The sequence below is a fragment of the Gavia stellata genome, chromosome 3 (assembly GCF_030936135.1).
Source record: "Gavia stellata isolate bGavSte3 chromosome 3, bGavSte3.hap2, whole genome shotgun sequence".
NCBI lineage: Eukaryota > Metazoa > Chordata > Aves > Gaviiformes > Gaviidae > Gavia > Gavia stellata.
Window position 1 is genome coordinate 25197848 of NC_082596.1, and position 21900 is coordinate 25219747.

General features: G+C 37.1%; 1 protein-coding gene across 1 annotated transcript in view; it reads right to left on the bottom strand.

The window, feature by feature from the left end:
• Window positions 1–21900, bottom strand: part of MATN2 (matrilin 2) — a 74788-nt gene that overhangs the window by 8128 nt on the left and 44760 nt on the right. Inside the window, exons 7-23 of the mRNA XM_059836050.1 lie at window positions 19501–19623; window positions 15446–15568; window positions 13196–13318; window positions 11534–11656; window positions 11254–11376; window positions 10834–10956; window positions 10619–10741; window positions 10283–10405; window positions 7040–7162; window positions 6823–6945; window positions 6610–6732; window positions 6315–6437; window positions 5987–6109; window positions 5722–5844; window positions 5433–5555; window positions 2916–3329; window positions 150–302 (exon numbers count right to left, since the gene is read on the bottom strand). Coding sequence (XP_059692033.1) covers window positions 150–302; window positions 2916–3329; window positions 5433–5555; window positions 5722–5844; window positions 5987–6109; window positions 6315–6437; window positions 6610–6732; window positions 6823–6945; window positions 7040–7162; window positions 10283–10405; window positions 10619–10741; window positions 10834–10956; window positions 11254–11376; window positions 11534–11656; window positions 13196–13318; window positions 15446–15568; window positions 19501–19623 — 2412 coding nt within the window. The remainder of the gene's footprint in view (window positions 1–149; window positions 303–2915; window positions 3330–5432; window positions 5556–5721; window positions 5845–5986; window positions 6110–6314; window positions 6438–6609; window positions 6733–6822; window positions 6946–7039; window positions 7163–10282; window positions 10406–10618; window positions 10742–10833; window positions 10957–11253; window positions 11377–11533; window positions 11657–13195; window positions 13319–15445; window positions 15569–19500; window positions 19624–21900) is intronic.

The following is a 21900-nucleotide window of genomic DNA, read 5'->3' on the forward strand; positions in this document are numbered from 1 at the left end:
GGCAGAAAAATTACTGTGACTTATGCCTTGCAATGTCTGACACCAATGATCTATGACTTACACTATGACACTAGTTGTCCTTTTAGGCCTGCAAAAAATCTGTAAGCATTGATTCCTCTTTTATCTCAGTGGAAGTGGAATACTGTTACCTTCACAGATTTGGGCTCTTAGCTCTTCGCTTATGTCCTCCATAGCTGTGAAATCCTCAGCATAGAAGAGATGTTTATATGATGGCTCAGAAGCAATTTCCAGCAGTTCTTCCTCAATTGCTTTTCCTATTCCAATGGCGTAGATAATTATACCTAGATTCAAAAGAAATTGCACGTAATTATTACATCAGCAGTCCTAAACCCTTGTTCCTCCATGAAAGGAAAAGATGAGCATTAGTCATTTTAGAGTGAGAGACAGGGAGAACACAAGAAATGTATATGCTGTGTAACTTCAAAATTGGTTTTGAACAGGCTTAATATGCTTTTGTTACTGAGGGATGTGTAGAAACTCGCTGCTTTGCTGTAATTTAACAGACAGTTTATAAGTTAAAGAGATGATAGTTGCCTGGCCACTACTGATAGTAAATGAACCCAGCAAGAGTACTGCAAAACATCCAAGAGAATCACACAACAAGTGAGCCTCATGGTTGCACTGGAAGTTCCTGGTTTGAGTGGGTCTGTGTACCTAGGGTGTGTGCAATAAAGCTAATTACTGGGTTGACGGGAAAACCTGTTATATATTTGCAAATGGAGCAGAATCCTGAAAGATGGCAGTAATTTTTTAAAGAAAAATACAAATACTTAATGTTTCATTGAAATCCTCAGAGCACACTGAGACCAGATTCTTGCATTCCAAGGGACACTAGTGGGCTGGGAGGCACTGCAAAGGCACCCAGACCTACAAGGGTAAGAACAGGGGAAAAACCAATTTGTGGGGCTAGGAGAGAAAGAAGGAACATCCTTACAAGAAGGATGTTCGGGACAGGCATTTCCCCAGCAGAGGTGCTAGGGAGAACGTAAATTGAGGATGTGTAGTTTTCTTCACTCTGAAAGCAGGGAAGGAGGAAGTGGTTCACAGCCCTCTCACCAGCTGAATATTAAACAAGCAATGAATACAAAATGTAGTGATCTTCAATATCCCCTTTTTCAGCAGTTATTTTTTATTCTCGTGAACATATGATCTGATACAACGTTTCTCTTTACATCAGTTTTGGCTTAGAAAGTGTCTACAAGTAGTACTGATTTTGTGATTCATAGTACAACTCTTGGCTTCATAGTATTTCAAGCTCTTTTATAAGATTCAAATGCAGAAGCTGCCTTCTCAGCTGGTTGGTTTCAGATAAAACTTAGGATGGGGAGGCTTGATATCTCTTTATTATCACAGGGTAATAACAGCTACACACTCACTGAATTGCAACTTTAACCTTTTTGCTGAAGAATCCTGGGCCTGATAACATCATAAAATATGCATTTTCCAACTGTTTAACATTTAATGTAAGCATCTCCTTACTTTTCGTCATGAATCTGCCTACCATTGCACTTCAGCTGGGAAAGTAAAACATTCACCAGAAGCTGATTCGATTTAATGAATGGACCAGTCATGCTCAGGTCTGTTGCTTTTTAAAGGCTTGGAGATATCAGTGATAAAGCATTCAAGGCCAATTTTATATCAGCATTACTACATTGGCTATGCTGCAATTACACAGGGGATGGACTTGGTTTGTAGCATTACAAATACCAGTGTGAGCAGTCTGGAGCTGAGGTTTCATTCAGCAAGTAAGCAAGGTTGGCTTGTACTTCTTTCCTTCTTCAGTCCTCTAAATCCTCCATGTACTTTCCCAGATCTCACTAGTTAGCATATAAATCTTTGGGTTTGTTTTCAGTATTTTAAAAAACACTTTGTTTACATTTCATTGTAATGGCACCCTTGTTAGCACATGCTCTTCTCATATCTTTGGACATTTTTCCCTTTTCTCCTTGCAGAGAGGTATCAGTCTTGACCAACGCTATACTAATCATGTATCAAGTTATGATGGATATATCAAGTCAATAAAAGAAGAACAGAAAAAAGATGTGCAGCATCTTCTCAATTCTGGCTATATTTTCTGTGTTGTGGGCCATGGTTGTTAAGGCAGTTTCTCATAAAATAGAAAATGTTTTGCAAAGAAAAAAGGGATCCTTTATTTTCTTGAAAAGTTTTGAAAGTTTTCAGTTGACTCTGCTAAACAGCTGAAAAGTTTCTAATTGGTCGTACAGGTGTCCTAGAGGATGATGGGTTTCTGCCCAGACATATTCTAAATTAAAAATCACCAGTTTTCAGTTACATTTCAGCATATAACTAATAAGGCATGTAGAAGCAGAAAGATAAAGAGCACTACAGCTATATCCTTTTGTAAAGAGGACCCATCTTCCTTCCAGAACACCATCAGCACTATAAAATTGGTTAAAAATACAGAATATGTGTAAATAAAAATATAACCAATTATTACCATGGTATTTCTCAGGAGGATAGATTTCTGTATTTTGAAGAGACAGGTTGGGGTTTTTTTATTGTTTTCTTAGAATTTTTGATGAAGTTCCCAGTGTTCCCAAATCTCTGTATCAAATGTCTACCCTTAATGGATATGTTCAGGGCACTGCATGACATGCCAGGTGGGTAGTACCACCACCTGTGGATGGCACAGAACCCCAGCGGTGAGACACTCATCATGGGTCCCGCACTAGGGATGACATACATGCCTTGTAGCAAAGGCTCCTGTGAACACCAAAGATCCGATATTCTGCTACAGTGGTCACTGCGCTAGCCAGACTCCCATGGCAAATGCTCTCTTGATTAGCACATAGTGTAGCACATCCATACCATTGCCACATCTTATTTATAACAATTTTTGCCTTTTAGAATGAATCAAACACATCTCCACTTACCATTTTGCTTTGCTCTAGCAGCCCACTCAGAGACTTCATCTTGGGCTCGTCCATCCGTAAACACAATGGAGATTCGAGGGACATTTGCTGAAAATGGTCTTGCTCCTTCTGTTTCTGTGAAGCTTCTCTCAAACATTTGCTTCAGAGCCAGTCCTGTCATGGAACCTCGCCCCATGTATTTCATTTGCGATACAGCTTTCTTCATTTCTTTGGCTGAGCTGAACTGCCTTAACGTAAACTCTGTGCGAACTTCAGTGGAATACTGAAGCAAACCAACTCGAGCAGCTTTGGGTGAAATCTCAAGTGAATCCAAGATGCCCGAGACAAATTGTTTTACAATTTCAAAATTATTCTCTCCAAGACTTTTTGATCCATCAATCACAAACACCAGGTCAACTGGGCCTTCAGTGCATCCTGTGAAATAAGCAGCGGAGTGTTCAGGTCATGAAAAAACTCCACAAAGGTGAAAAAGAGACCTAGATACCTAGGGACTGCGTAAACTCAGAGATCGTCTAGAGTAACTTGTTCCTGACTCATCCAACTTTGCCAGTGTGTCTAAAGTTGTTGTGTACAGACTATATCAAAAGCTAAGAGTGTGCCCATGACCAAGAGTTTAACAAAAATACAATCACAGCAAATACTTCTTGAGACATACTGCTTTGCACAATACTACAACTCTTAAAAATAGAGCAACAATCAGCAAATTTTAAGAATGACTGTTCAGCGGAGAGAAGTGTGTAACTGAAGAACATAGCTAGGATATAGAGACAGAGTTGCCATAATTTTCTTCCAGGGATAGGCCAGTATGCTAACTTTACATTTGTGTAGATAACCAACACTGAAAGACATGGAAGAGAATCATTGGAGCTGCATTTGTGTTGCAGAAGTAGCAAAAAGGTAAAAGTGGTACAAAGAAATGAGTCAGTGAAGCCACACTTGTATATACAGTGAAAATCTAGGAGTCATATTTAGAGTGCCAGGGAACAGTGAGGCAAAAGCCAAAGAGCTTGGGGAATGCTGAGCGAGAAGCGGTTAGGTAGCCTGCCCTAGAGGTTTGGATGAGATTCAAGTCTGGGGACAAAATTCAGAAAATGCACGTGTTTTTATAGCACAAACTTAAACCTCTAGTGGCAGAAAACCAGATAAAAAACTCTATCTGAGAGTAAATGCTGGAAATGTGCCTAGCTGCTAAACATGGATCAGAATTGTTTATGTAAGTTTTTTTGCTTGTAACTCTCTAACAATCTTGTAATTAGAAGGCTTATGTATTGCTGAAATTAGTCTTTTCTGGTTTACCCATTATAGCTGGGAGTTTGTCAGGAGACTGACAAATTTGGAGTTCTCATACTTTCTGGCAAGTGCACACACAAAAATCAAAGCAGTTTGTAGGCACTGTGTATCCATGACAAGGTTAGGGAATTTAGGGACTGGAGAATGTCTTCGAAGCTGCAGACTGGTTCTGCCAAGTGTTTTTTTATTCTGGAAAGTAATTGCCTCCAGTAAGCATAGACTAGTGCGCTTTGTGCAAGGGGCTGGCTGTAGAGATGCTCAGCTCCTATTTGATCAATGTAACTTCCAGGGAGAATATGCCATGCTAAGGAATGCAAGATTTGCACCTTAGTCTGGATCAAATGAACTTTGACGTCCACTCATTTCTGATGTTTGTGTAGTAAGAATGCTGTAAGCACTATACAAGAGAGAATTGTGCAGCACAAATTACTTTGCAGAAATTACTGAAGAAGTCTGTTACCAAGTCAGTGTAGGAATAAGGAATTTTCAGCTTTAAAGGTTGCGCTTTTCTTCTTAGACAATAGCTCTTTTTTAAAACTGCTGTCCAAGAATTCCTTTCTGCAGTCATCTGAGGAAAAGATGTGTCACACGTACTAAGGCAATGGAAATGCAATGAATATGAATATCAGAACCACCTCAATATCATTGCATAAGTCAGCATAGGGCAGCAGTTTGTGGTGAATGGTTTCAGTTAGGATTGAGATCAGCCATGAATATATTACCATTCTTTTGGTAGTAAAAGTCTCCCCAACTAAGGCATCCGTTTTTGCAGAATAAGTGTTTTTACTGAGTTCCAGTAGAAGAATTTCTCCTCCAAGTATTAAGGGGTGGTGAGATAAATGCATGTCATACTCTAAGCATGTCATGTTAGAAGATAAGCAAATAGAATTAACGGTATTTTAAAGTGGAGTATATAAAGATAAAAGCTCCACAGTATATGAATCTGATTAAAGAGCACATTCCTTGTTAATAAGATTTCACTTTGGCTTTTTTCCTTGATGTTTGGAAAGAATTATTATTGTACTTGATGCTGTACCAAAACAACTGTTACAATTTGTTAGGTTTTTGCTTACAAGAGCATCAAGTTAATTGTTCAAGACATTTTCCGTCACACATATGCTTTGCGTTTTCAAATATTATATAATTTTTGAAGTGAAGCATTTGGAGTGAGGTCAAGTAATTTTAGAAATCAAAGAAACAAATGCTTTCTAAATAAAATGTACTTACTTCTGCATGTTTTCTGATCCTCTTTTAGTACATATCCCTCCTGGCATTTGCAGATGTATGAATCGCCATTATTAACACAAATATGTTCACAACCATGGGCAACTGATTTGCAGACATCTTTATCTAGGAAAAATTGAAAAATTTATCTGTATTCTATTTAACATATTTATAAATTCAGAGACTCAAAACATGATATTTGAAGAATGTATGACACAGGAATATAACATCTTCGTTCGTTTATGTAGCCATGCCAGAGAAGAGTGGCTGACAGACATACTGAGTTACTTACTTTGACATGTTTTCCCATCTTGTCGTAGGACAAAACCCTCATGGCACTGACAGCTGTATGAATTGTTATGATTAACGCACACATGTTCACAGCCATGGTCAATGGATTTACACAGGTCTTTATCTGAGAATTGTTAAGAGAATTTCCTTATTAGATCATTTCTCAAATGCAGAACTGGCATGAACAAGCTTTGAGTGAAATTAAGTCTGTTATTTCTTTTATGATGTAAAAAACCATACTCCCCATAGAAGATACAGCTACTCACTCCTGCATGTTTTCCTGTCTCGCCTCAATATAAATCCCTTGTGACACTGGCATGCGTATGAATCGCCAGTTGGAACACAGACATGTTCACAACCATGGTTGACTGTTTTGCAGATATTTTTACCTTGGAATAACAAAAATTATATTTAGCACAGTTAGCTAGGTAAATAACTTTCACAAAATGTAAAAACTATGGCAATAATCTTCCATGAAGGAGCTCACTTCCATGAAGTAGATTCTATATGAAAGAGACAAATAACACACTTACTGTTGCATAGTGCGTTTCATTAACAGATCAGGAAGTACAAAACAAAGATTAAAAAACTTACTCCTACAGGTTTTCCCATCTTCCCTCAGTATGAAGTCCTCATGACACTTGCAGATATAGGAATCATCAGTATTAACACAAATATGTTCACAGCCATGGTCAACTGAGTTGCAAACATCTTTATCTGAGAAGAGTGAATGGAGTTTGTGAGGTGAGGTTCGTTAGGGTAAAATAATATATTTTATTAACCAGCTCAAACAGTTGGAAATCGCAAACATACACATGTGCAAACACTCACAGCCACAACACTTAAAAGCCTCAAATAAAAACATACTTTCATAGCTCAGGCTACTCACATCTACATGTTTTTCCATCTTCCTTCAGTATGAATTTTTCATGACATTTGCAGATGTAGGAATCTTCAGTATTCACACAAACTTGTTCACAGCCATGGTTGACTGAATTGCAAACATCTTTGTCTGCAAACAGAAGAGTTGGTAGTCAACATACATCAGCAGAGGCCTCGATTATATGTGTAATTAATCAAATTAAGTTCTCATGCTACTTACTTCTGCAGGTTTTCCCGTCTTCTCTCAGTAGGAACCCATCATGGCATTTGCAGATATACGAATCATCAGTATTAACACAAATATGTTCACAACCATGGTTGACTGATTTGCAAAGATCTTTATCTGAAAACAGATGACAGCTCTTGCTGGTTAATGCATTTCTACACAAGCATGAGCTGAAAATAAAAAGTATGCTGATAAATGTCAGACTACTTACTTTTGCATGTTCTTCCATCTTCTCTTAGCAGGAATCCCTCCTGACACTTGCAAACAAATGAATCGTCAGCATTAACGCAAGCATGTTCACAGCCATGGTTAACTGATTTGCAAATATCCTTGCCTGGAATAGATAATATTTAATGTGGTTTGCTAGTTAAACTTTTTTTATAAATACAAAGAGTGTGATGGTAATCCCATGAGCAAAGAAAGATGGAACCCTGCAAACTGAAAGCAGTTTTGGCGAGTTAAATGATAGGCAGCTTAGCTTACATAGAGCATGAGTTCTTTACCATCTGAGCAGAAAGAATTGCATGGTTTGGATGGCCTCCCACTGACAATAAATCATTTTGGGATTAATCTGACTAGATTAAGGAGGAGGACTTTACATTAAAAGCAGTAAGAGTGAAAGGAGGGAGTAATTTAGTACAGTCATTTAGCACAAATTCATGCTGGTAAAAACAAAATTAAGCAAAACACATCAGGACATGAAGCAAAATAAATCTTTATCATCCTTATATCAATGCCAAGAGTGCACAAACAAACCTCAGAAGAATACGAACTACTCATTTAAGAGGATAAATAAAATCTAACTGGTATTGCTGAAAATTGATGGGAGGATTTGTATGACTGCAATGTTAAAACCAGTTGGTTAAAACCTCTTCAAGAAGGATAGATGGGGAGAAAGTACAGAAGGAAGCAGAGCCATCTATCAGCATTCCCTGTTTCTTTTTCACTGCAACACAAAAGAAAATATTCTCAATTGCTAATGGAGAACTACCTTTACATAGAAAGTAGAACAGTACCGACAGCCAAGTTCAGACTGACTCTTCAGCAAAATACTTAGGTTTAGTGTGTAGGGAAGAAAAACTTACGTTTTTACAAGAACTTTGATCTGAGCCAAAATTACCTGGAGTTCTCATGCTGCCAGTACAAAAATTCCAAAAACTACTACAGAGGACAATCTTCTAACTCAACAAGCATTATATTTAAGACATGGCAATCTAAACTAGAACCCATTATTGCAGATAAAGAAGAAACTAACATGTAAATAAAAATTAGCATCTGCTTATACACAGCTGTGTGCAACTCAGACACATTTTTTGTTTATAAACAGAATCAAATACAAACCAGCAGCAGACATGGCTATTACTGCAAAAGGATGAATTTTATATAGCTGAAACCAAATATGAGCCAGAGTATTTCGGGATGGGGGGCAATACTAAAAAAAAAAAATAAGTGAATGATTGTACTATTTAAGGTTATTTTACTAGATACCCCCCAAAAATGTAGTCCCATAATCTAAAAAGAATGCTGTAGTAGTTAAAAAACCAACCTAATTTAGAAATTGAAATTGAAAACAGCTGTAAGATTTGAATAATGATTGAAGGAAAGGAACATTCACAGTACGTACTGAACATGAAAATATTAGGAAATTGAAAACACTGAAATAATAAGATAAAGGACAAGGGGGTACATGGACAACAAAATAAAGGATAGTACGAGTAAGTTATTTAAGGATTATTAGGAAAAAAAAGCATTCTAACAATGTATTGTTAATTAATAGATAGAAATGGTAGAATTGCCAGTCTTAATGCAGAAATGTTAAAAATATTTAGTGTATTCAGCTCTGAACTTATGAAATAGGCTACTGGTGACATTGCTGGAGTGAACAGTTTCATCAGCTGAGAAGTAGGTCACACAGACCTACAGAACACACACATTTTAAAATCAGTAACTCCAGATAACTTGCAGTGAAGAGTTGTAAAAGAGCTGACTGAAGAACATCTTGGATGCTCAGAGTTATTTTTCAGTAACTCCTGGAACTCCAAGGAAGCCCCAAAACACTGAGCAGTCTCCAGTGTATGCACACACACTGAAAAAATACTATTGTTGCAGTGTTTGAAAAGGATAAGTAGTTCGTTGCAAGCCTGTCAGCTTGACACTGATCTGCACTAAAATAATGGAATAGATATAATGTGGAACTTGATTCAGAGTAAAATCAAAGAAAGAGAATTGTCAATCAACTTGGTGTTATGGAAAAATAGATGCTGGAAAACAAAATAAATATATTTTTTTGTTGATTATGAGGCTGGTTCATAAAGCTCATGCTGTTCATACAACAAAGCATTCAGTAAGGCAGCAGTCTTGGTATTTATTTTGATTAAGAAAACAGACTACAGAATCATCATTATATGGATTAACACTGGCTAGAGAGGTCTTCAGAGTAAATTGTAAATGGGGGAACATCAAGTGTCTGTCTTTCTAAGAATTTGCCCTGCTCCTCTACTACTTAATGTTTTTATGAACCCAAAAGAAAATACAAAATAGTCACTGACAAAGTTTGTAGGTTACTCCAGTTTTGAGAGAATGGCAAATAAAAATAGAGCAGCTGCTGATATAAGGAGATATGAACCTTTTTGCAAGCTGGATAACAGCAAATCACATGTATTTTAAAATCGCCAGAACTAAGCTTATACATTTAGAAACACAGAATGAAGGCTGTACTTACAGGATGTGGGACACCTGTGTGACTGAGAGTCTTAAACAGCTTATGATCATGGTAGATAACTAACTGAACACAAGCGCTAGCAGAGTATTTTGGTCACAGACTAATGATCTTTGGTCATAAAAAAAGATAGATTAAAAAAAAAAAGATAAAAGATAAAAAAAAGATAGGCAGATTCAAATAAGAACTAGGTGGGTTATAGTTCCTCTACCCTGGACCCTGCTCTGTCTCCTATTAGAAGATTTTGTACCACTGTGGTGTCCCCACAAGGCTGCTGATAAATAGCAGAGGTTATAGAGGAGCAAGAAGAGACTTATGAAAAGATTAGAAAACATATAAAGAGCCTGAAGGAGTTTCATCGGCTTATCATTTACAAAAGAACATGCTAAGAGGTTAAGGAACAGGTTAAGTCATGATCTGCATGAATATACACAGAACAACACAGTGGCAATTAGAACTTCAACCCATCAAAGTAAAATGCAGCAACATCCTACGCTCAAGATTAAAATTCAACATACGCAATCTAGACATGAAGTTCACATTTTAAAAGCTACATTCAAACCTTAAAATTGGCTGATTTTCTGAAATGTATCTTTAGTTCAAACAATAATTAATTCATAGAAGTCTTCTCATCTATAGACAACAATATTTTGTTCTGACCACTATGAATCAGTGAATAATAAATTTCCTAATAAAAGGAAATGAAATTTCTTCTTTTGTTCATAAGCTACTTACTTCGGCATCTTTTCCCATCTTGCCTTAGTACAAATCCATCATGGCATTGGCAAGTGTATGAATCATCATTATTAACACAAAGATGTTCACAGCCATGACTGACTGATTTGCAGATGTCCTTATCTAGGAATAATTTAGATGTTATTTACTACAGTTTGATGAATGAGAACATTTCCAAAACTTTAAAGACTAAAAGTAATAAGCTCCCAGTAAATAAAGAATTCATCATCCTTTTTGTCAGGCAAAATCCCCTATAAGAAGACCTACCTCTAACACAATAAGTTTCTTCAGTAGACCTCTGAGTGCAAAAAAATACACTAACATAAAATAACTTACTTTTACACGTTTTCTTATCTTCCCTCAATACAAAACCCTCATAGCACTGGCAAATGTATGAATTATCAGTATTCACACAAACATGCTCACAGCCGTGGTCAATAGAATTGCAAACATCTTTATCTGGAAAAAAAATAAGGTTGCCAGTATTTAAAACATGTCTACGAATACACAGATTATAAAGGAAATCTTCTATTAAAGATAAGGATACTTACTTCTACATGTTTTTCCATCTTCCCGTAGTGCAAATCCCTCATAACACTTGCAGATGTATGACTCATCTGCATTAACACAAACATGTTCACAGCCATGGTCAACTGAACTGCAAATGTCTTTATCTGAGAATAGATGATGATATTTGGTTAAAGCACATCTACGGTGAAAGTATTATGCAGGGAGAAGTAATATCTTTTATTAGGTCTACTGATACCACTGGAAGAAAAGGGCAAAAAATGAGGCAGCAAACACTTCTAACTCTTGGTACCTGAAAAATTGTGAGTCTTTCTGTCTACAGAATCTCTTACAAGCTTCTGGCAGGTATAACAATATTACTCCTATATTATAACAGTAAACTGTTGTTGTATTTGTTAAAACACTTCCACAAATCTACATACTGTAATTATCAGAGTACTTACTTCTGCATGTTTTCCCATCTTGTCTCAGCAGAAAACCCTCGTGACACTTGCAAACATATGAGTCATCTTCATTAACACAAATATGCTCACAGCCATGGCTGACTGATTTGCAGATGTCCCGTCCTGGGAATGGTTGATATAAATATAGGGTTTGAATGAAAGCACATTAAAAAAATGTAGATATCAAAAGGCAGGCTTTTTTCCAGTAAGAAGTGAAAAACCCCTTTCTTTCCTTTCCTGATGCACATGCAAAAATGTTCAATAGATACCGGTCACTCACTTCTGCATGTCTTGCCATCTTCTCTCAATACGAATCCCTCACGACACTTGCAGATGTAGGAATTGTCAGCACTAACACAAATATGCTCACAGCCATGGTTGACTGATTTGCAGACATTTTTACCTGGGAATAATTTAACAGATAAAAAATTGTGTTAGTTAAGGGCAAAATGTTGAAAGTCTTACAATTCCCAGCTACTGAATGTTCTTGTCCTTGCTGGTATATTGGACTCAATCCTGCAACTCATTTATAGCACCAGCTGTCTTTTTTTGTTGTAACAAAAAGGTACATCTTTGTCCTCCTAATTTTACAACCTTACTACTAAGGAAAAACGGACTGTTCCAGTTCTAGAGTTTGTAGAATTTCACGTGTCCCTAGCATGCAGATTAATGACCCACAGGGATTTCCAAAGGCACCTAAATTGCACATCCACATTTCAAGTAAACTTTCTGGTGAGAAACAGATCTTTCTATCATCATCTTTTTATCTTCAGTAATGAAGATGCTCAAACCTGAAATAGTTATGCTTTTTTTTCTCTGTGCTTAAGTTCAGAAGGTGTTCATAATTTTTCTGTAAAGTAGGATTACAAAAGTTCGGTGTATGTAGTATTTAAGGGTAGCGAGAAAGACAATTTATACAATCCTGCTGTCAAATTCTGGAAAATTGTCACCTATAATTGGGCAAGCAGATGTTCAGTGGGGTTTTCTGATACAGAATTTAGATACAGCCGCTCCTCTCCCAATTTATACTTGTGCCTTACTTATTAAATTTCATGCCATTAATCATTGCCCAATGGTCCAATCTATCTAGATCCCTCTGGACTTCTGCATGGACAGAACATTTCACTTGTTTTTAGAGTGTCAGTACTTTTGGAGACAAGCAGAATTTGTCTCTGTTTGCATGGAGTAACAAAGTAGGGTGTTGTTGTGATAACAAACTGAGAATAAGGAGCTTTTAATCTGTCATGATAATATCTGGATGACTTTAAATTTTTTTTCTGTAAATGTTTTTTAACATCTGCAGATGTTGATGAGATCTATGGATATTACTGGGATTACAGTTACAAAATACATAATGCCTGTGTGTTTTTCAGAGACTTATCCATGATTCATCTTTGATCACTTAGGGATCAAAGCTATAAAAATGGAGAAAAATTTGCAATGAATTTTTTCTTGATATCTGCCACTCACCATAACTGCATGATGTAGTCAAATGTTTATCCCATGCTGGACAAAATGAACTTTCCATTAATAATATAGCAAGCTTCATGCTGTATAACACTTTAGAAACTATATATATTCTTGCCTTAATTTGAGAAGAAAATTACACTTCTCCCATATAAGGATGTAATTCAGAATAAAATAGTTTTGGATCCACAACAGTCCAATTTCAGGGCTACTTTTTAAATGGCACAGACATTTAGGGTGTGATACAGGTGCCTAAAAGTATGCATCCAGTACCACTTTAGATGCCCCAGCATATCCAAGATACTGACATATTCCTGGCAAATATGACACCAAAGGGGAAACGATGAACTTTTGGAATCCTCGAGCATTTAAAATTACATGGGACAGCAACATTTAGGCAATCAAATCCTACCTGACAGATTTCTTCTATGTGTGTAATAAAATTCTAACTCTGAGTTGCTGAATAATAACTTACGTTTACATGTTTTCCCATCATTACGAAGCCTGTATCCTTCAAAACACTGACAAGTATAAGATCTGTCGCCATTTACACACAAATGTTCACAGCCATGATCACTCAGAGCACAATAGTCAACTCCTGTAGGAGCAATTGAAGTTGTTAAAAAAAAAAAACCAAACAAATAATGAATCTATTATTTTTCATCTCAAGTATTTGCATGGCATATAAGCAAGTAAATATAAATACATTGAACTGCTTAAAAAATAATCCAGTTCCTTATCTGATAATATACATATAGCGTCAATAAAATGTGAGAGGGCCTTGTGGTGTATTTTCCATTGGTTGCTTTAAGCAGAGTTGAGAAATCATACTTTCCTGTGCTTAACAGAGCTCAACAGAGTCCACGTCTCAGTACTTACAAATTGAATTTAAAAAAAACCAAACCAAAACACTTTAGCAATGAATTTATGTAAGACAGTAGCAAAGACATAAAAGCTACGTTGTGAACATTCTTCTTCAAATACAGTTTCTGCATGGCCCGATGTGAAGGTGGCAGTCCCCAGAACTCACTTGTGTGCCTGACCCAGCTGCTGTGGCAGCAAGCAGAAAACCTCTCAGGGACCTCCCTGGGCTTTGGCTTAGACTATTCAAGCTTTTGCAAAGAAATGCGAATGACAAGCACTGTCAAATACAGTCCATTTTTCATCTCAAATCTCCTAAGTGTTTCTTCTCCGTAATACCAAGACATAGGACCCCTGGGATCCTGCAGGCAGTGCTTGCTACTGTCTGTTGGCTACACACAGAGTGTCACTCTTTTTTTTGTAATTAGTTGTCAGAGTGGAAATCTGTTTACCGTTCAGGTATTCCCACAGCTGTCTTAAGATACTTCTGCCTGTGTATATGACACCAGAATTGTAATTCCCAGATGTTTTCCCATTAGGAGTGGTATATGTTAAATGTTAATCCCTTCCATTCAACTGCTCTTTCAGGAAATCACAAAGTGCCAAAACTCTTTTCATGATAGCCTAAAAATGTCCACAAGGTTTGAACAACTCCTCTGGAGCTCAGGAATAGGACAAATCTTTTTCCTAAATACATATGAGGAGAGGGGTGTGCTGGCAAGAAGAGGAGCTATTCTAAAGGGCACAGAGGGATTCCAGAAGCCACAGCACTGTTTTAATGCTGCTGATAGGTCTCCAAGTACGGCCTAGAGGAAAAAAACTCAGGAGTGAAAAAAACACCTCTTTTTACTACAAAGGAAAAGGGATTTTCCATTTGCAAGTTGATAAAACTCCATAGTTTGGCTGTTTCTAAATTTCCAGTGGTTCTTTTAGATAAATGTCTAGATAAATTGTTTCTAGTAGACCCTATCGCTGTTACATGTACACTAGTTCTGCTTTTGCATTACTGTCTGCCCCTTGAAGCAAAGTCTGTCAAAGTACTGGATGGGGCTAAAAAGGTTAGTATGGAGGCAAAGACAAGGTTAAAGACAAAAATGAATTGCCTTTGCTGATTTGCCTCACTTCTCCCTAGATCATTTTTGTGACTGAGCACTTGCAGTTTGACTTCTGTTAAAAATGTGTTGCCTGAGTGCAAGAAAAGGAGCAAACTCTGGAGGTGCTCCAACACTCAACAAGCTTGAAAAATAATGTACCTCCAAAATCTGTAGAAAAAGTGGCCAAAACCCTCTCATCAAAGAGGTCCAGGAAAAGTCAACAGGCAAAATGCATTCACCTTCCTCCTTTCCTGGCCCTTTCTATATATTATTTTTCCAGCGAAGAAGGCAATTTAGGTATTTGCAAAACTGCAATGATTCTCAATGATCATTAGATTCATAAAGGATGGAGAGCTGTCAGGACAACTTTTGTTTACTTATTAAGTATTCCCATGCAAAATGTAAAGCTCAGTGTGGGCCTCTCACTTCACCTCCTGCCCAAGGTACACTGATGCAGTTTGCCTGGGGGACACAGCTGTCAAGATGATCTGTCAGTCAGACACATTTGTCATGTGACTGAAAAACTGTCCTCAACACCTGGGGATGAACAGATCTTCCAAAACTTTTCTGAATATGTGAGAATTTACAGTTATCTTGACAAGTATCCTTTCCTAAATCCTTTTTCTGCCTGTTTCTGCTTTCAAATCATTATTAAAGTATTATCAAAATGCAGACTGTAAGAATAAATTGAAGGTGTGTCCTCTTCCCTGTATGAAAACAGAAACCTTTCCCAGGTGAGCTGAGATCAAGGAGGTTCTCACAAGACTTACGTGTGCAGGTTTTTAGGTCCTCATTGATGACAAATCCTTCAGAGCACTGACAGACATAGGAGCCATCAGTATTTAGGCAAAGTTGCTCACAGCCGTGATTGCTTTCAGCACAGTGGTCCACTCCTATTGATTTGTGTTAATAATTGAAGAAATCACATTGGAGCCTTAGATACATACACTATGACACTGTAGTTAGTACATGATGCCTTTGCAGAGCAAGGGAAAAAGATCAATACAGCTTTTAATTTATGCAGTATCCCCACCTATTTGAGTAACCTGAGTTAATTAACAACACCTAAATGAAATGGATTTGGCAGATAACAAACTTGACAAAGTGCAGATCTCCCTTTCCAAAAATCACAAAGGGAAACTAACGTGGAGTGGAGTGAAGGGAGAACCTTGAAGTCCCACTTGGTCTTACCTGCAGAATCATGCTTGCTTTCTTTAAAAAGCAAGACTCTCTCTTTTGTTCACCTTGAAATTTTCTCAGAGAGAAAGTATGAATATTAGTAACTCTTGAAATAAATAGAAATTATGGCTTTCAGATTATTTCATAAACAGTAATTTTTTTTCAACACGATGAGAAATCACGAATTTAAAACTTTAACCTGCCAACAGGTTCAAGCAGTTAAAGTCTAGTGGGGGACAGATACAAATTATGAGTATGAGAGTGTCTTAATATGTTCCTTTTCTTTGATTTTCCTATTCCTATTCCAAGTAAGATAAAACGGAATATTTTTTTTAGTCTTGCATGCAACTGGTTGTGTGAAAGATGAAGGGTGGGGGAAAGGAGAGAGAGGTGTGAATTGGGTTTAAAAATTATATTGTCTCATAGAATGGACAGCGAAGCAGTACAGTGAGATACGTGCACTTGCAGATGTACTATGTAATCTGCTGACTGTGTAAGTATAGAAAAAGCACATTTTAGGAAAAAAGCTTTATACTGAACTTCCTCATAATATTTTATTGCCAACTTGTTAATGGCTATTTTTAGTTATATAGGCCCAAATCACTTTAGCTTAACTTGATCAAAAGTAGTGGACTTCCCTCAGACACAAACACAATCTCATATGTCTCTATTTGCAAATCATTTACAGATGTGAACAGGCATGTCTGCAGCTTTTTGTTTACATAAAACAAAATTCCGTATTTAATGTAAAATTACTTAGTTCTAAATATTGCTGTTTATTAGTTTATTCAACTAAGCAACGAGTTTGCAGTAATTGGTCCAGATTTACCATTACGCATAGACAGAGGTAACATTGGCTTGAACAAGTGGAGCTGAGGTGTCAGTTTTTATTAGCTAAAGCAAGTTCCAGCTGGAACATTCTCCTTTTTCCAAGAGTTTACATCATCATGAAGAGGCTTGTGTAACTTCTCAGAGCACACAAAAAATGTGAAAAAAACAAAAAAAAGAAAATACCCCCCCCCAGTATTCTCTGGGAAAAATTGCATCTGTTTGGCACTGTCTTTTACAATACAAACACCCACACTAACATGAATTTTAACATCTAAATACTTTGGGTTCTCATGCAGAATATTTTAACACACTTTTTCAATGAGTGGAGTAGTCACAAAGTTGCTAATTACCAGGCTTTAGAAATTAGTATAACTGTAAATTTGGTCATCATGTGTGCTTCATTACATGTGTAAAATAAAACGTAAGAAGGGGAAGGGACAGGGGAAGGCTCAATATTTTTAAAAACAACGAGTGCCTTGGGACATATTAATTTTCAGATATTCAACTTGCAATAGCCTAAAACCATAATTGTTAAAAAGTTCTGAGCTCTTGCAACACATCCAGGTTTCCTTAAATATGGCTTTATCACAAAGAGTTTATTTAAAAATAATTACTACCTGGACTATCAACTTTTTTTTAATTTCAGTGACTGAGTGTTCCTTTAGAAAAATATGTCATAAGTACATCAGAGAAAAATGTTGCAATATTTTAGATGATGCACAAAATGGTTCTCTGCAACAAAAGTATCTTCTAAAAACTGGGTGATGTCAAGTGGGCAATGTTGTTGGGTTTTTCTGGTGCAACACTTACCCTTCGTTTAGTAATATTCTTATTAAAAGAGGACATTTTATCGAACAGATCACTGAAAGTGTAAACATATAGAAGGGGAAAGTCTCTACATATCTCCACAAATCAGCATACATCAGTGTCAGGTGTGCTGCAGTTTACATGGCCCATAGCAATGACACAGACGTTCAACAGTAAGCAATGTCTTTGTGTTAGACCCCTTGGCGGAACACATTTTCCCAGTTATTTGGATTGGAGAAGATGAGTTCTCTGTTGGATCAGGGATCTCACTATAGCATTACTTCACTAGGCCTGGCTTGTGGTGGACTTTACAGTAACATAGGTTTGCATAGCTCAGAAAGATCTCAAAAGGGACCCAGGAGCGTTTTCTCATTCTGTTCACACCTCGCCCTGCTGCAGTAACTAGTCGCTGCAGTTCATGAGACACACTCATTTCTGCACGTATTGCCATCATGTCGTTGGGTGTATCCAGGATGACATTTGCACACAAATGACTCTTCCATGTTAACACATTCATGTTCACAGTCATGCTGACCTAAAGCACAGAAGTTTACTTCTGTGGAGAGAAAAACAGTGAAGAATTCAAGCCAGCCATGAGGGTTTCTGAAGTAAAACATCTTAGAAAAACTCACTTTTCTTAAACGATACTGGATTCTGTGCTTTGGACACCTGTTAAAGCTGACAGTGAGCTGAGGATCTGAGAGCAGATTGCAAATACTTGGGTACGCAAGAATTCTCTTTGACTCCCATAGATCTGCCCCTGTAGTCATCAGAAGTCATGCATCATGGTGAAGGAGGAATGACTGGTGCTAGTCACCAGTGATGCATTCTCCCTGATTTATAAAGAGGGCATATATGCAAATGTTCTGCTTTATTTTACAAGCTTATCTAACATGAGCCTTGTTATAACAAGATTTGGAATAGGAGCTTAATCCTGGAAATGTCACCAGGTTTACAGCAAAATCCATAGCCCCCTAATATTAAGGAAAATTACCCCAAATGGGAATTACAGTTTGCCTTTAATTTGCAATGACATCCTTGGCAATAAATATTCTACACAATGCTGTTCTTTTGCTCCTATACTCACCAAGGCACATCCAATCTATAAAAACCTGAATGTGTTAAAATACCATATAGATAATAAAAACCAGAATAGCATGGACTGCTGTAAAAATGGCATTGTATAGACAAAGATGCTTCATGAGAACACATCTTTAAGACTGAAAGGAGACCCAGTTCCAAAACAAGATAAATTTTATGAGCATCTAGAAATATAATAATGTTGCTCCAGGCAAGCTTCTTATCCATAAAGTATCAGCAGTACAGTTCTCCCCCCCCAAGAACTGAGTCACCAGATCAGGCTAGTTTATTTTGCGAAATATATTCTCATTAAAGTTTAACAACATTACATTGAAAATCTGCTGTGATTCCAGGCCCCCACTCAGGAAGAGCTGTAACACAGAAGTCTTTTTAAAGTAAATAGTATGCGTGATTGGTTTAGAACCCTGATATTGCTGAAGCTGTTTTTACAATTTTTTGAGGAAATTGGGGTTTTGTGTGTGACTTTAAGTTGATTTTAATAGCTACGTTACCTATCCAATACTTTCCCAAGCTAATGAAATACATCTCTCCTTGGCTAAACCAACTGGGCAAAGCAAGGTGAATTTTTTTTTGTTTTTAAAAGCTGTTTGTGTCACTACAAGACAAGGTCAGAAAGTTTCAAATAAGTAATGAACTTATTGTTTTTGAGCCACTCTGGTTCCTATATTACTCCTCAGGTTTCCATAAATCTCTTCAGAAAACATCTAATATACAATCTAGTCTACAAAACAGCAAATAGTATATTTTTCCAGCATGACTGGCTCAGTTAAAATTCGAGTTTATAAAGAAATATTTGTTTCAACCTTAATTATAGAGAAAACTTTCATCCTTTCAGAAAGGAAACCATTCACAGCAGGTTTAAGAAATAAAAGCAGATGAACTTTATTATGTCCAAAGGATTACTCACTTTTGCATGTTTTCTTATCTGGATTAAGTCTAAACCCTTCTTGGCATTGACAAAAATAGGAATCATCTGTATTAATACATTCCTGTTCACAGCCATGGTCCTGAAGAGCACAATAATCTGGTCCTAAATGGGAAAAAATGTGTCTGTGAGGAATATAATTCCTCAGAAATAAGCTAGGTAAAAACGAGTTACTTTGTTTTCTTTTCTTTAGCCTGTTTTTTTCTAGGCACCATTCTGACTTTTTAACATATTGTTTCAAACCGTGAAAATAAAATGTTCCTTTTTTCCAAATATCTGCTATACTTAGGTATACTTGATATGTATATTTCAATGAATTCTTCGAGAACACATGTACTACACACAGTAGAGAAGTTAGTTAGAATCTTAAATATTTCTTAACATTTTGCAGCTAAAAGTCCTATATGTTGCCTCATCAAAATTGCCTCTTTATTTTACTCAGAGCAAGTTAGATACAATCTGTAATAAATACACAAACGTGCTTTTGAATGCCGTTCGTTAGATCAAAGCAGGACAATCAGGTCATAACGAGCATTGGTGTTTTACCAGCTCTGGGTGTTTGCTACATAGTTCTTCCCTTTACAATGCTCACAAAAGGGAAGACGAGCGAAGTCTAGAAACAGCTACCACTTGTGTATAAAGTACCTTAAAATGGAAAGTAGTTGTGCAGTAAGCACTGGGATATTTACCACATAGTGTCTACCACTATTGAAGAAGTCAAAGAACCTGACATTCACTTAGATGCAGTGTCTGGCTATCACTTAGCTTTATATCAGTGGAGTTAATTAATTTATACTAGTGAAAGAGTGGTCTTAACCCCTCAGCAGTGCTAAAAATAGATAAACAAGTCACAAATCAAGTAACTCACATTTTTAAAAACATCCAGGCACTTTTGAATACCTCATTACACAACCTGAAAACTGACATTCAGAGGTTAATTATTATTCCCAGAAGTAACTGCTTTCCTGAGGCAGGAACTGTTTTTTCCTTGTATGTGTGGCGGGCTAATGCAATTGAACCTTTATATATGATGAAAGCCCTTAGCAATAATAAACCACCTATGTTTTCAGGACTAACAAACTGGAATGTTACTTTCTAAGAAAACCTGAGAGGAGTATTTTATCATTTATGAACTCCACTTCATAGATTTATAGAACATTTCCTTTACCAAAGCTTTTTATGACAGCATATGCACATACACACATATGCATAACACAGGGATATCTTATCTGTTTACTAAAAAAAAAATAATCAGAAAATGCAGTTTATTCAAGAATGCACTGAAGAGACAGAAACCATAAAGCCACATGTGTGCACCAGAGGAATAGAGCTGTATGCCTTCTGGACCTATTGAGTGCTGTGTTGCATTTATCTGCTGAAATCCTTGCTAACTCAAGTGTGCAGGACAGACTTTTCCTGGGTAACTGATTCTGAAGATGACCACAAGAGTTGAAAAATATCTATTATTATCTTTGCTGAAACCTTGAGGCTATTATGTTGGGAACACTAAAAACACATTTCACAGGACTTCATTAACACAGTCCAGATTTAAGGATGCTAACAGAGTGCCTCTACCAGCTACAGGTCACGTGAACCCACCCACAACTCAAACAGGAGCTTTCCCTAAAGAACAACGGTTGAGGCTCAGCACCCCTAAGTACAAGCAGAATCTACCATCTGTCCTCTTGAGGGGAGCAGCAAGAGTGGCAAAAGTCCCCTTAATAGTTAACCTAGCAGTTGGGAATGACCTCTACCTGTCTCACTGGAAATCTGAATTTGCTGCTCTCTTCCAGCCACACATAGAGTATTGTGCTGGTGTTGGCAGGGTTGCCCTCATGAGCCGTGTTCCTTGTATTTCGTTTTAAGAAGTTTGGAGTAATTCCCAGAGAAAACATTTGTCAGATATGCATGACTGTACTGATAACATTTACATTTTCAAGCTTTTCTTCATAGCCATAAGCATGAAAGCTTACTTTCTATTTTTGAAAGGAAAGCCAGGATTCTGAGATAATCACGAGTTCTCGGGAGCTGGCACCCCAGGCCAAGGCCTGCTTGCTGATGCAGAGATCTGGTCTGGCATGGGTGTAGGTCTTGGCTAGTTGGCGATCATCCCTGAGATTCAGTACATAAGCCAATATGTAGAAATTTCTGTTAAAGGTTTTAAATTTACAAACATTTTAAATCCAGTGATCTGAAGTTTGTTTCTTCATGTTGTTTATGCTGACTCAAAGGCAGCGTGATTCATAACATATGGGAGCTAGGGGACACTTTTGCCCTGAAGAGCTCTCATGCTGTCTTGACTTTTGCAGCATTAAGAGCTACACAGTTCTTTCATTCATGCTTTATTTTATTAGCAAGGCTCAGAAGATATCAAGTGCAAGG